The sequence below is a fragment of the Empidonax traillii genome, unplaced genomic scaffold (assembly GCF_003031625.1).
Source record: "Empidonax traillii isolate 1590-97213 ecotype Southwest subspecies unplaced genomic scaffold, ASM303162v1 scaffold30:size3273891, whole genome shotgun sequence".
In the NCBI taxonomy this organism is placed as follows: Eukaryota; Metazoa; Chordata; class Aves; order Passeriformes; family Tyrannidae; genus Empidonax; species Empidonax traillii.
Window position 1 is genome coordinate 921,676 of NW_020955223.1, and position 11,469 is coordinate 933,144.

The 11,469-nt window shown below is 43.0% G+C and overlaps 1 protein-coding gene across 3 annotated transcripts in view; it reads right to left on the reverse strand.

Moving 5' to 3' along the window:
- The window catches only part of SLC25A13 (solute carrier family 25 member 13), a 101,426-nt gene extending 92,581 nt beyond the window's left edge, over positions 1-8,845 (reverse strand). Inside the window, exons 1-3 of one of the 3 annotated variants that reach the window (XM_027910788.1) lie at positions 8,732-8,758; positions 6,491-6,505; positions 2,108-2,122 (exon numbers count right to left, since the gene is read on the reverse strand). In XM_027910788.1, coding sequence (XP_027766589.1) covers positions 2,108-2,122; positions 6,491-6,505; positions 8,732-8,743 — 42 coding nt within the window. In that variant the 5' untranslated portion in view covers positions 8,744-8,758. Of the gene's footprint in view, positions 1-2,107; positions 2,123-6,490; positions 6,506-8,731 lie in introns of all 3 variants that reach the window. The other 2 variants (XM_027910795.1, XM_027910804.1) reach the window with 2 other exon arrangements.
- Between the last annotated feature and the right edge of the window lie 2,624 nt (positions 8,846-11,469).

Consider the following 11,469-nt stretch of genomic DNA (forward strand, 5'->3'; position numbering starts at 1 on the left):
ATATAAAAAAAAAAAAAAAAAAAAAAAAAAAAAAAAAAAAAAAAAAAAAAAAAAAAAAAAAAAGCTGTCACTTTTTGCACCCCAGCACCCTTACATTGCTACTGAATTATCCAAGTTGAATCACAGCTTCACAGCTACCATTGGTTTTTTAAAAATGCAGTGACCTGGCAGTTCAGGAAACAAACAGCTACCTCTCCACACCAACCTAACCAAAATAACAGCTACAGCGAGTTCAGCCTTGGCATCAGAGAAGGAAGACAAACAGCCTCAGGAAGTATCAGGAAGGCAAAACAGGCAAAGAACCAGTCACAGAGATCTGGTCCAGCCTAGCCTTGGACTCCAAAAAAGAACCAATAAGCTCCTGAAACTATGACAGTAGTGATGATACTAAGAAGATTCTAAAATTATTTTTAAAAGTTTGGCTGTCTGGGCACAAGTCTGCCAATCTCAGTGTGCTCTCTACAAATAAAGCATGTGTTTGTGTATTTCCAAACTCCACTTTGACCCACTTTGAGGGTCAGATCCATTAGCATTCTCCACTACCTCAGTCACAGCATGATGCAAAAACCATTTCATACACAAGCAGAAAATCACATGCGATTTAAGGTTTTCAGGATGCCAGAAGTTTCACCAAGGTGCACACCCAGCACTGCCACAGCCCTGCCTGAGCATGTAGAGACATTTCAGATACGCCGACCCTGCGCCCCAGCTCCAGCCCAGCAACCACACATGCAACATGTCTAATGTGCATTGGCAGAACTGTATTAAGCATCAAGCACAGCAACCCTCCAAAACTGTGGCAGGTGGAGGTATCGTGCATGCAAAATGCATCAACATCACTGGTAACAGAGAATCCAGATCTCCCCCCTCCCAGCTGGGTATGCTAATTGCTAGAAACTGAATAACGTTCTAGCCCACTTGACTGTTCTCCCAGTCCTTGTGTTGTGCCTGAAATAGAGGTGCAAACCTTGCTGTTTGAAGATCCTCCTGGGACATTCCTATCTTTTCATTTCCCACTGGCTGCCTTAGATGCTCTCTAGTCAGCACACTGACTGTTGTGGTACCTATTCATGACACCTCAGGTAGGTTTTCTAATTCTACTTCCAAAGTCAAGCGGACAAAAAAGTTAGGTATGGAGACGTTAATTTAAAGAGCACTAAAAAGTCATCTTTGCCTAAATTGTAGATTCTGGTTTTCACATGGACAAGAGTAAGCCAGAGAGCAAGGCAGATCTTTAAGGAGACTCAAAGAGTGACCTTACTGGTCCGCATAAAAACACCTCTTGCAGGCTGCCTAGGCATGCAAAACATCATAAGCATATGAATCCAGCAGGTGACATTAGGAACCTCACAGGTTTCCAACAAGAGGAATGTGATTAGTCCTGCAACAGGCTATATTTTTTCTGTCTCTTCTCTAAATGCATAGAGTTTAGTGTACATGCATTCACTTCCCCACTCTCTCTCAAATACTTTTTTTTCCCCTCTTCAGAGAAAAGAAAAATGCCAACAACCCATTCCTTAAGAGCAATTTCATCCTTTAACACACTGGATTTTGTGCAGGTCAAGTAAAATTTTTGGTAGAGAATATAATTGCAATTGCATGTTTCTAAGAACTTGTAAATAGCATGACATTATTTTAAAAATTTATGAAAAATGCATTTACTGTGTTCCTTTAAGTGTTTTCACACAGCTTCAGTTGAAATTGCTTTACTCCAAAGCAATTGAATACAGAGTATTTTTATAAGGACCTCTTTGTCTCCCTGCAAATGACTGAGATACAAACACCTTCCAGAAAGAAAATGTACCAGAAAATATGCAACCTTACATTTTACTAGCCATAGTTATCAAGCACCATAAAACATCAGTTGCCCTGTTTCTGAAGATTGTGTTGTAGCTGAAGCAAAATAGCATTATTAGTAAAGTCAAGTAGTGCCCAGAGGTCTTATGCAAGTTTAGGTTTGGCACCATACGAACATACAGGCTCTGTTCAGTATGGTAAAGCCATTCTACAGCCAAAGCAGTGGCAATTCCATAGATAAAAAGCAAAAATTAAGCTAAAATTCAGCAGCACATTCATGCCATCTTCCAGGAAATACAGTATCACGTACCTCCTTGTCATACTCCTGGGACAACATAGATAAATAAAATAAACATTGGCCTAAACAAGCTGGTCAGAAGACACACTGTTACCATTCAGGGCTGTAACCTTCTGCACATTACAGCGTCAGGAGGGGTGCCTGTAACATATTGTTTGAAGCACACTTGGAAGAGCTGCTCTAACCTCCTGGTACCCAAAGCTGCATAGAAAGAGGAAGTCATTTCCTGACTTGGTAAGATTCAGGTAACTTTAAATACTTTTCAGCAGGCATCACAAGAGAGAAGATGTACACATAACTACCGGGTCTAGTAGCACTCTCCTAGGCTGTACATGCAGCAAAGTCACCCTGCAATTCCTCTTACAGGGACACCATAACAGAAAAGAGCAAGTTTCAAAAAGTGGTTAAAACCAGTAGCAGTTACAATATGTGATGTCATCAGTACCTCTCTAACACACTGAAGACATATAGCAACCTCTTTCACCACCTCCTCTCGCCTTTACCTTGCTCTGAGAAAGAAAGGTGGGGGCAGGGAAGAAATAGTAGCACAAACTCAATTGGAACAAAAGCCTTGGTGTAATAAAACTTCTTTTTGGGGGTAACTCACTGTTCCCTGTAGAAGAGAGCTGTATGGACGTTTTCCATGGCAGAGTCTCTCCAGGAGTGCCTTTCCTAGAATTATTCTTGCCAGTAGGACCTGTAACTCTCTGTGCGCCTTGTGAGACTATGACTCAAGCATTCCTCCAAAGAGTAAATCTTATAAGCAAAGACTTAAGCAGTAAAAGAAACCAAATGAAACTAAACACATAAATGATGGCAGGGAGCACAGCAAAGGGGAGTAAATTATTTGGTTTCTCCTCTATTTCAGTTGCAGTCATCATTCATGCTACTTTGCACTTAGAGAAGGTTTGAAGTTATCAGCACTCATACAAATTCAATGCTCCTCTACCAGGCAAATTCTGGTCTCCTAAGAAATCAAGATGCAGTAACAAGTCATAAGCAGCATAAATACGTGTTTTTTCTGAGGACAAAAGTGGAAAGAAGAGTCTCATGATACATGTAGTATTTAAGAATCTACATACTTATGCGCAGTTCCAAAATATAACTACCCATCAGCAAGCGCCACTAGACCTGTAAAGACTAGCAACGGGACTTTCCATGTGGATATTACTTAGTGCTATCACATCCAAAAAAATTACCACAGTACCATTAAGTGCCACAATGGTATTAAGTCATGCACTATTAAGTACACAAATTCAGTTGTGCTTAAGGCAAACAGAGGTGGACCTCTCTTACTCACCACCCACATTTCTCAAAGAGTGGCTGCAGCCTGTCCACAAGGGACTCCACTCCTTTCATAGACACAGTAGCCCATCATGATAGAATCCCTCACCTCTTTCCTTCTGAGGGCCCAACAAATTCACATGCAATGCAATGCAATTCTTTGCTTCCATTTTGATGGAGGAAGGGAAGAATGGCATCATTGAGGGCAAGGAGAGTGAATCCAGTCTGTTCCCATCCCACCCTACTGCTAGCACAGGGGAGACAAGCATGGGAGAAAGAGTTGAACGAACAGGCTCCATGGAACTGCATGATGCATGAAGGGACATGCTGGGTGTGCATGATAGCAAAATAATCAAAATAATTTCTACATTTGAGTTTACATCAAGTCCAAAACAGCCACAGATGAAATAGTGTGAAAAGCTGTATTACCATAGGGATTGTTTTTCTACCTGTGACTAGATTCAAAAGTATTTCTTCCTTTACATACCCTTTTGTAATTCAAACTGAACCAATTGACCAAGCATAGTATGTGCACCAAAGTCTTAATGGCTCAGTAAGTGAAAGACATGGCTTAAGCCACAATTACATTCAATATTTAGATTTTATACTTTACCAAAGGCAATTAAGAGGATATTTCACCATTAAGCAAGATGGAAAGCTACTTCCTTGTTCCAAAGGCCTCTTGATTACCTTTTCAGTAAAAATAACAATTATTAATAGACTGGAGTACAGAAATCTTGGGGTGTTTCCTGGAAAGACCATGTCCTTATGATTGGTAATAAGAAAACAAAAAACAAATAATAAAACTTCATATTCACGCATCAAACCAGAAAGAATAAAAAAACACCAACAAAAAGCATCAGAAGCTCACCACTTCCAATCTAAAATCAGGCATCTACAACTCCATTTCTTCTTCTGCATACCCAGATATTCCCGAACTAGCATATGGATCTGGAGACATGGCAGTCTGTTGTGATTCAGGGAACATTTTGGTCTGTGGGTCAAAAGGAGCTCTCAGTGTTGGCTGATGTTGGTTGCACCAACATCTGAGAGTTTTGGCACTGTTTGGAATTATGCTTGCTTAGAATTGCATTGCCATGATGTCTGCATTTCAACCATTGCTTATCCAAACCTCACTAATTCACATCACCCACTGCAAGTGCTGGATCATTTCTGCAAATAAAAAGGCTTGTACAGTCAGGGCCTGAGGCAACTCCAATTAATTCAGCCAAGGTGATGCATCTTGCAGCACTGGGGTGTTCAGTGGAAAATGTCTGACTACAATAGCACCAAGGCATACAAAGAGCCTGTGATTGGGACTAACTATTTTTGATATGACACAGTTTAGGACTTTAGAGGTAAATATGACAGTAACCAGAAAGAACATGTAACTCCACTGATACAGCTTCCATAGTAAATAGTTCCAGAAAAACACAAGAGGAAAGAGAATTTTAAAAAACCTGTTAAATACATGAAAACTGCAAAACAAATTTTCTTTACCTTGTATTAGAACTATCCCAAATATTGTCACATAAGTCAGCAACAAATCTCTTTGTTACATTATGTATATACTTCAGACAGTCAGACACTTATTCTTTGAAAGACTTACACACGCACTTAAAATTAAGCATGCAAATAGTCTCACCAGGTACTGATAAAAGGTTCATGCCTTCACTTGAACAGTCATTTTACAAGCTTTTTTAGCATGCAATATTTGTGTTCACTTAGTACATAAGACAACAATTTTCAATCTGGTTAATACAGGCAACCATGTGTCCAATGGATAAAAGTTCACACATGCACACCAAAAAACCAATTACATCACAAATAGAGAGATACTCCACAGTATTTAAAAATTAACTTCTGTATCATTATTTTGCAGTTCAGTACAAGTACTGAAATTTATTCACATGCTATTCATAGCAGAGATGAACTTTAATGGTGTTCAAGTGCTTCCACGCTAGCCACTGTTTTTACAGTTTTCTAGGCTTTGATTTATCTAACAAAATTATTTGAGTTCGGAATTTTCATTAATGTAATTTTTAACTGTTTTGAATGTAGCTTGGTGGTTATGAAATACAAAGTTTAAAAATATTATATACACTAGTTCCCACTATAAAAACAAGCTTCTGACCTTAAATTGAAAAGACAAAGTAGCACAATAGCACAGGCAAAATCAGCTATAGGAAGAAGTCTCGCAGAGAAGTACCTCAGAACTTCCCACTGAAAATATGTTTATATTTTACCAAGCAGTAGGACTTTAAAAAGACAGCAAGTCACAATTTGCACATGCATGAGACAACAGCTATGCCCAGAACTGTGTAGCAGTATAGGGATCAAGGGTAACTGACATTCACTCAACGCAAACATTTAATTTTGCTGAAAAATACACACTAGGTGAATGGCAAGGGGCATTAGCTAGACTGTGTAACTTCTCTTTAGAACTATCTGGCTAAAGGGCAGAAAAACAACGTTGTGATTGCATTGTTAAACACTCAAAATGAAGAAATAAGCATGACACACTATACAAAATGTTAGTGCTTTGTACATGTGTTGCCATAAAGATGTTTCACATAGCCTATTTTTTTGCACAATGCAGATATAGAAGCCAGCACCTAGGATGGTAATTTAGTTACCAGTGGGGTAAAAATCAACTGGAAAATCTCACCTGAGGTTTTTACTGGTAATTTGTGTGAATGTAATTTACAGCAGAGTTTTCCGAAAACACTTTGAGAAAAGTTTTTCAAAGTTTACAAAAAGACACTGATGTGCAATATACATTGTTTAAAACATTGTATAAGTTGCAAAACATTGAGTAATATACAACAAAGGAAATTAAATGGGACCGTAATGCCCATTTCTTGATACCTGAGTGCTTAACTCCGCAGCCTTAACAGTACCCCATTTGTGTTTTCCTTTTGACAGACTGAATTCCTAGAGTCTGCTTAAAATGTCAACATTTGAAATCTTGCAAGCAAAGACCAATTACATTCAATCCCAAATACTCATATGCCCAAAAGGGTATAATTAAAAAATAAAAGGAAGCGGTCATGCAGGATACTGGCAAGGAAAAGGTACTGAAGGAATTTTAGAAAAAGCATTCAAACTCACCAGTCCATTGTTTGGCTGAGGTGAAAAAGGCAAACATTACTGAGATGCACCAGTGAGGAAGTTAGAACACAAATCAAGGCCCATGCCTGCAAGCACATGTGAATAACTTCAGGCCCAGAAGCTCTTTCTGTGGCAAAGTTATTCATATGTGTGCAGAACCTAAGCTCAGATGTTACCGTTAGAGTAGGAAATGCTACTTCCATTTTGCTACTGATCTCAATGAAAATAGAAATTCACCTATGTTTAACAGCAACTGTTTCAACTCAAGAAGACAAAAACGCCTTGAGGTCTCTCAAGGTAACATAATAATTAACCTGTTCTAGCTGCTCCCAGTTCTCCCTATCTATTTTTTCTCTCTCTCTCTCTTTTTTTTTTTTTTTTTTTTTTTTTTTTTTTAACACAAGTCTCAAAACACATCTGAGCTTGCAAATGGAAGCCTTCCCAGGAAGCTAAGTGAGGGCTGTACACCCTGTGGTACAAAGTGCTGTATCTATGTTTTGCAATGTACCAAGGTTGCTTATGACATTAGGATTAAGCCATTATTCTTTTTACTGGGTATTTCTCTGCCAAGCCTGATGTCACCTGAAATGTACAATATTCAATTCAGTGTCTTCTTAAGTGTTGAGTCCTTCCAACATACGCTTGTGTAGATTTTGGGGATCTGAACTGTGTAATAAACCTCACTAAGAGAAAAAGGGCACCATGCAAATGTGTAGAATGGAGAATGCATGTTTACCTGATTGGACAAACACTAACTATATATACAGTATTTTTAAAGTTTATGTGACTAGTATGGATTCAAATAGATTGCCGATTATGAACTACTGTTTGGAGAGGAAAAGATAAGTAAAAGGTTTATGAATTCAGTGAACGGAAGACTTTAAAGTCTTTAAACACCAATAGTTTGGTAAGATGTAACTGATACGCTGTATGTATGTATGGAAGAGTGGGCAATCAAAAATTAAAAAAAAATAGGACAGCTGAGATTTATAAATAGTAAACACAAGATCTGGGGATGATTGTTTCATGTACCCTAGCAATGAGGAATCATACACTGTTCAATTTATTAGAACAGTGTGCTGTTCAGACAACCTAAGTGATGACAGTAGCAACTCTGTCATGGACTCACTGAAATAAAGGAGCGTACAAGTCCAGCCAGACTGGGCGCATGTGCTGCATTGAGTTGTTTGAGGATGCTTTGTTTTCTGATGTTCCCTCAATGTAAGTTTCATCACAGATGTCAACAAAACAAGTACATGGAGTAATTTCTTTCAAAAGTCTCAGTAGTCAAAAATGAAACCTAACAAAAGTAGTTACGTTTTGAAACACCAACACTACATATAATTTTATCTGCCATTAGATATGGCCTTGATCCAGGTAACGGCTAAATTTTTTTCCTGGGATGTATTACTAGGCAATTAATTAAAGTATTTCAATTAATTTATCCTTCCGATCAGCAAAAAAACCTAAATAGCAGGTATCAACCTGACAGGAGAGCACTGAGAAGTGAAAAGGGTTGAAAATTATAACCAAAGTGGAAAGAGAAGGTAAAACCGGGTATATGGCCAAAATGGGAGAAAAAGCAAAAAGGGACTTTGGTGCTAAGGCCTGCAAGTAGGACTGAGCCAATGTCTGTGCCCACTTCGGGACCCGCCAGCCAGTGTCCCGAGGACCCGCTGCATCCTCTCCAAAAACATGTGCGTGTATAACATGTGTATGTGCGTATTTTTATGCATCTCTACATTGTGTAAGTAGGCGCCCGGCGGGGCTTTCACTGAGATACTGCCGGGCCCAACAGTGCTCGGCGGAGCCGCGGCCGGGCCGGGGCGCGGGTGCCCGGCGGCAGGGCAGTGCGGAGCCAAGCCGGCACCGGCACCGGCACTGCGGGACCGGCACGGGCATGGCGGGACCGGCACCGGCGCGGGCAGGGTGGCTCCGCAGTGTCACTGCCTCCGATGGTACGGCGCAGGCGGAGCGCAGGTGGAGCGCAGGCCGCTGCTCTCGGCGCGGGCAGGTGCGGACCCCGCCGCGCCGGCACCAGCCCCGCCGGCCGGGGGGCCGCCCGCAGCCCAGCCCCAGCTCCCCCGGGGCCGCCGAGCCGCGAGGAGGAGGAGGCGCCACCGCCGGGTTTCACCAAGGACAGGCCCGAGGTCAAGCCCGGCAGCCGCCCCGCCGCGGCCCCTTCCCCGCCGCCGCCCGCGCCGCCCGCCGCCTCCCCGCCCGCCGGCGGCGGTGCCTTACCTTGGCAGCCATGCTGTGCCCGGCGCGGCCACCCCTTCCCGTCCCTTCCCTTCCTCCGCTCCCCTCCCTTCCGACCGCGGCGCGCAGCTTCCCCGCCTGCGCACCAGCCCGCCAGCGCCGGCCGTCACCGCCGCTCTCCCAGGCAAGGACGGGGCGCCGCCCCCGCCCGGCCCCGCCGCGGCCCCGTGATCGCCCGGCACGGCCCGGGCCGGCCCCGCGCCGGGCGAGGCTGCTGGACGTGCGGGCCCGGCCCCGGCGGGCTGCCGGCGTTGCGGGGCGAGCACTGCCTCACCCCTGCGAGGGGACCGATCACCCTGGGGACTCCTCCTCGGCTACCGCTGGCGGCCCAGCTGGTGCAGAGACACTCCGAGCTCCGAGGGGCCCTGCAGCCTCTGCGGCCGCTGGAGACGCGACCGTGTCTCCAGATGGAGGCTCGTGCTGCTGACCCCAGGAATGCCCCCGCCGCGTGCCGAGGACACTGGGACAATCGGCAGGAGGATACCAACACCTGCACAGCAAACTCTGCTGTTTGGTTCCCCGCAAGTCAGGGATGTTTCATCCAGTTGCAGCATCCCCAGTTACCATTCTGAGATGTCCCAAGAACGAGCTGTGCCTTCCACCAGATTTTGTCAATGCTATTTCAGTTCCTAAGTCAGCGTGAGCGTGACACACAAGCAGCCCCGGGCTGCACCGGAGATGACCTAAAGTACGGCACGCTCAGCACCACATGCAGTTTGCAGACTGGCCACGGACAGCCTGTTCGGGCATGTTTGCACCATGTGCCATGCGGGCCATGGCTGCTACCAGGGCAATTGCCAGCGCTGCCAATGTCCGTTCTGGCTGGCCCTGGCGCTTCTGGCTCCTGGGTGGGGGGATTTTAGGATAGACTGAGGTTAGAGGCAGAGAGCTTGCCGCATTTGTGTAACTAAAAGGTTACTTGTTACCGCTCCAGGGCAAGTTTTTGAGTTGATAATTATGTATCCAGTTAGTCATAGCTTTGAGGTAGATCTTCCAGCAGTCACTCACAAACTGAGTTCTGTAAAGATACTGAAAAGGCAAAGGATGTCAAAGACAGAAACAAAACAGGTTATAAAAACAGAATAATTAACTCTTTAATTGTTTTTTAATTGTCTTAAAATTGAAACAGTAAAGGAATGATCAGGATTCCTGAATGAATCTTCATAGTAGAGAAATTATAAGGATTCATAAACACATCTGCACTTGCCCCCTATACATGTTGGCAGGATGGCTCTTTTTATGTTTTCAGTCCAATGCATTAACTACTTTCTGTGTTTTAGCAAACTGTACAATGTCCCTGTGAGGCCCAGCAACATACCTATCTCCTCAGCAGTCTCCCAGTCTCAGCTTCTTGTAAAAACCCTCCCACTTGCTGGATTCTCTTTATTTTCTATCTACCCCACATTCATGTGCCCGCTGCATGTGCTCAACTGTTCTATGAGACAGCACAACCTTTCTCTTGTTGCATCTCCCTGACCTAGAAAATAGCAATTAGATCACAACAAACTGGGAGCCTTTCTCCAACCACACCTTTTCAAACAAACATAAAAATCAGATTATGTAGTGCCTATCTGCAAACTAGATAATATTGTCACCTTATCATAAATGAATAGATAATAGCAGTCCATTTATAAACAATAGAAAACAATCTCAGATTATTTTAATGATACCACTAAGAAGACAAAAACTACATTGAGAAAATAGCATAAATTGTCTTGGAATACAAATACAGCATTCTGTGTATATTCAGAAGTCAGGATATTTAGATGTGAGGCTCAAAGTCGGTCCTATTGAGCTTTATTTTTGTGAAAACAGGCTTCAATGGGACTTTTTTTTTCATATTAAGACTGCTAAGAAAATTACTACAATTCTCACATTTTAGTGCCACATGGTCTTGAGCCAGTTGCCAAGGAAAAACACAAGCAGAAAAACTGCCAATGTTTCAAGTGGACTGGTGGTGAAATTCAGAGAGGTGAATGAAAGATGACCCCAGAAAGTCTTGATCAGCTACTCCCTAAATGTGACAGCACAGGAGCTCTTCTAGCACTTATAATCATAGAACCATGGAATGGTTTGGTTTGGAAGGGACCTTTAAAGGTCATCTAGTCCAACCTTCCTGCAATGGGTAGGGACATCTTCAACCAGATCAGTCTACTCAGAGCCCCATCCAACCTGATCTCGAATATTTCCAAGGATGGGGCAACTGCCACCTCCCTGAGCAACCTGTTCAAGTGTTTCACCACTCTCACTGTAAAAAGGTCCCTTCCTTTATCTAGTCTGAATCTGCCTCATTTCCCATCCTTTGAGAGCTCCATGTGTCTCAAGTCCTGAGCATGCCTTCAGCACTGCCTTTGTCCTGACAAGACTGGAAGTTTGGCCTGACAGATCTCTCACCATGTCCAATGTGCACATACAGGCCCAAGTTCCTTATCTTCATAGAAAAGGCAATGAAGGCTAAGGTCACATTTTAGATGGCATGCAGTATGACTGTAGTGGATTATAGCACTCTCCTTGGCCACATAAGCAACTTGTTTTCAAAGTCCCCTGTTGACTGAGGTTAGATTCAGGCCCATGTGTCATACTCCTTTCAGTATGTTTTAACCACAAAGCCATAGACTGCTCTGGGGAGTAGAGGAGGAACATTTTTCAGTCTTTCTAGTGAAAACTTGTTATTGTGCAGAGTGGAATCCAAGATTAGCTGGACTGGAGAGAAGCATGAC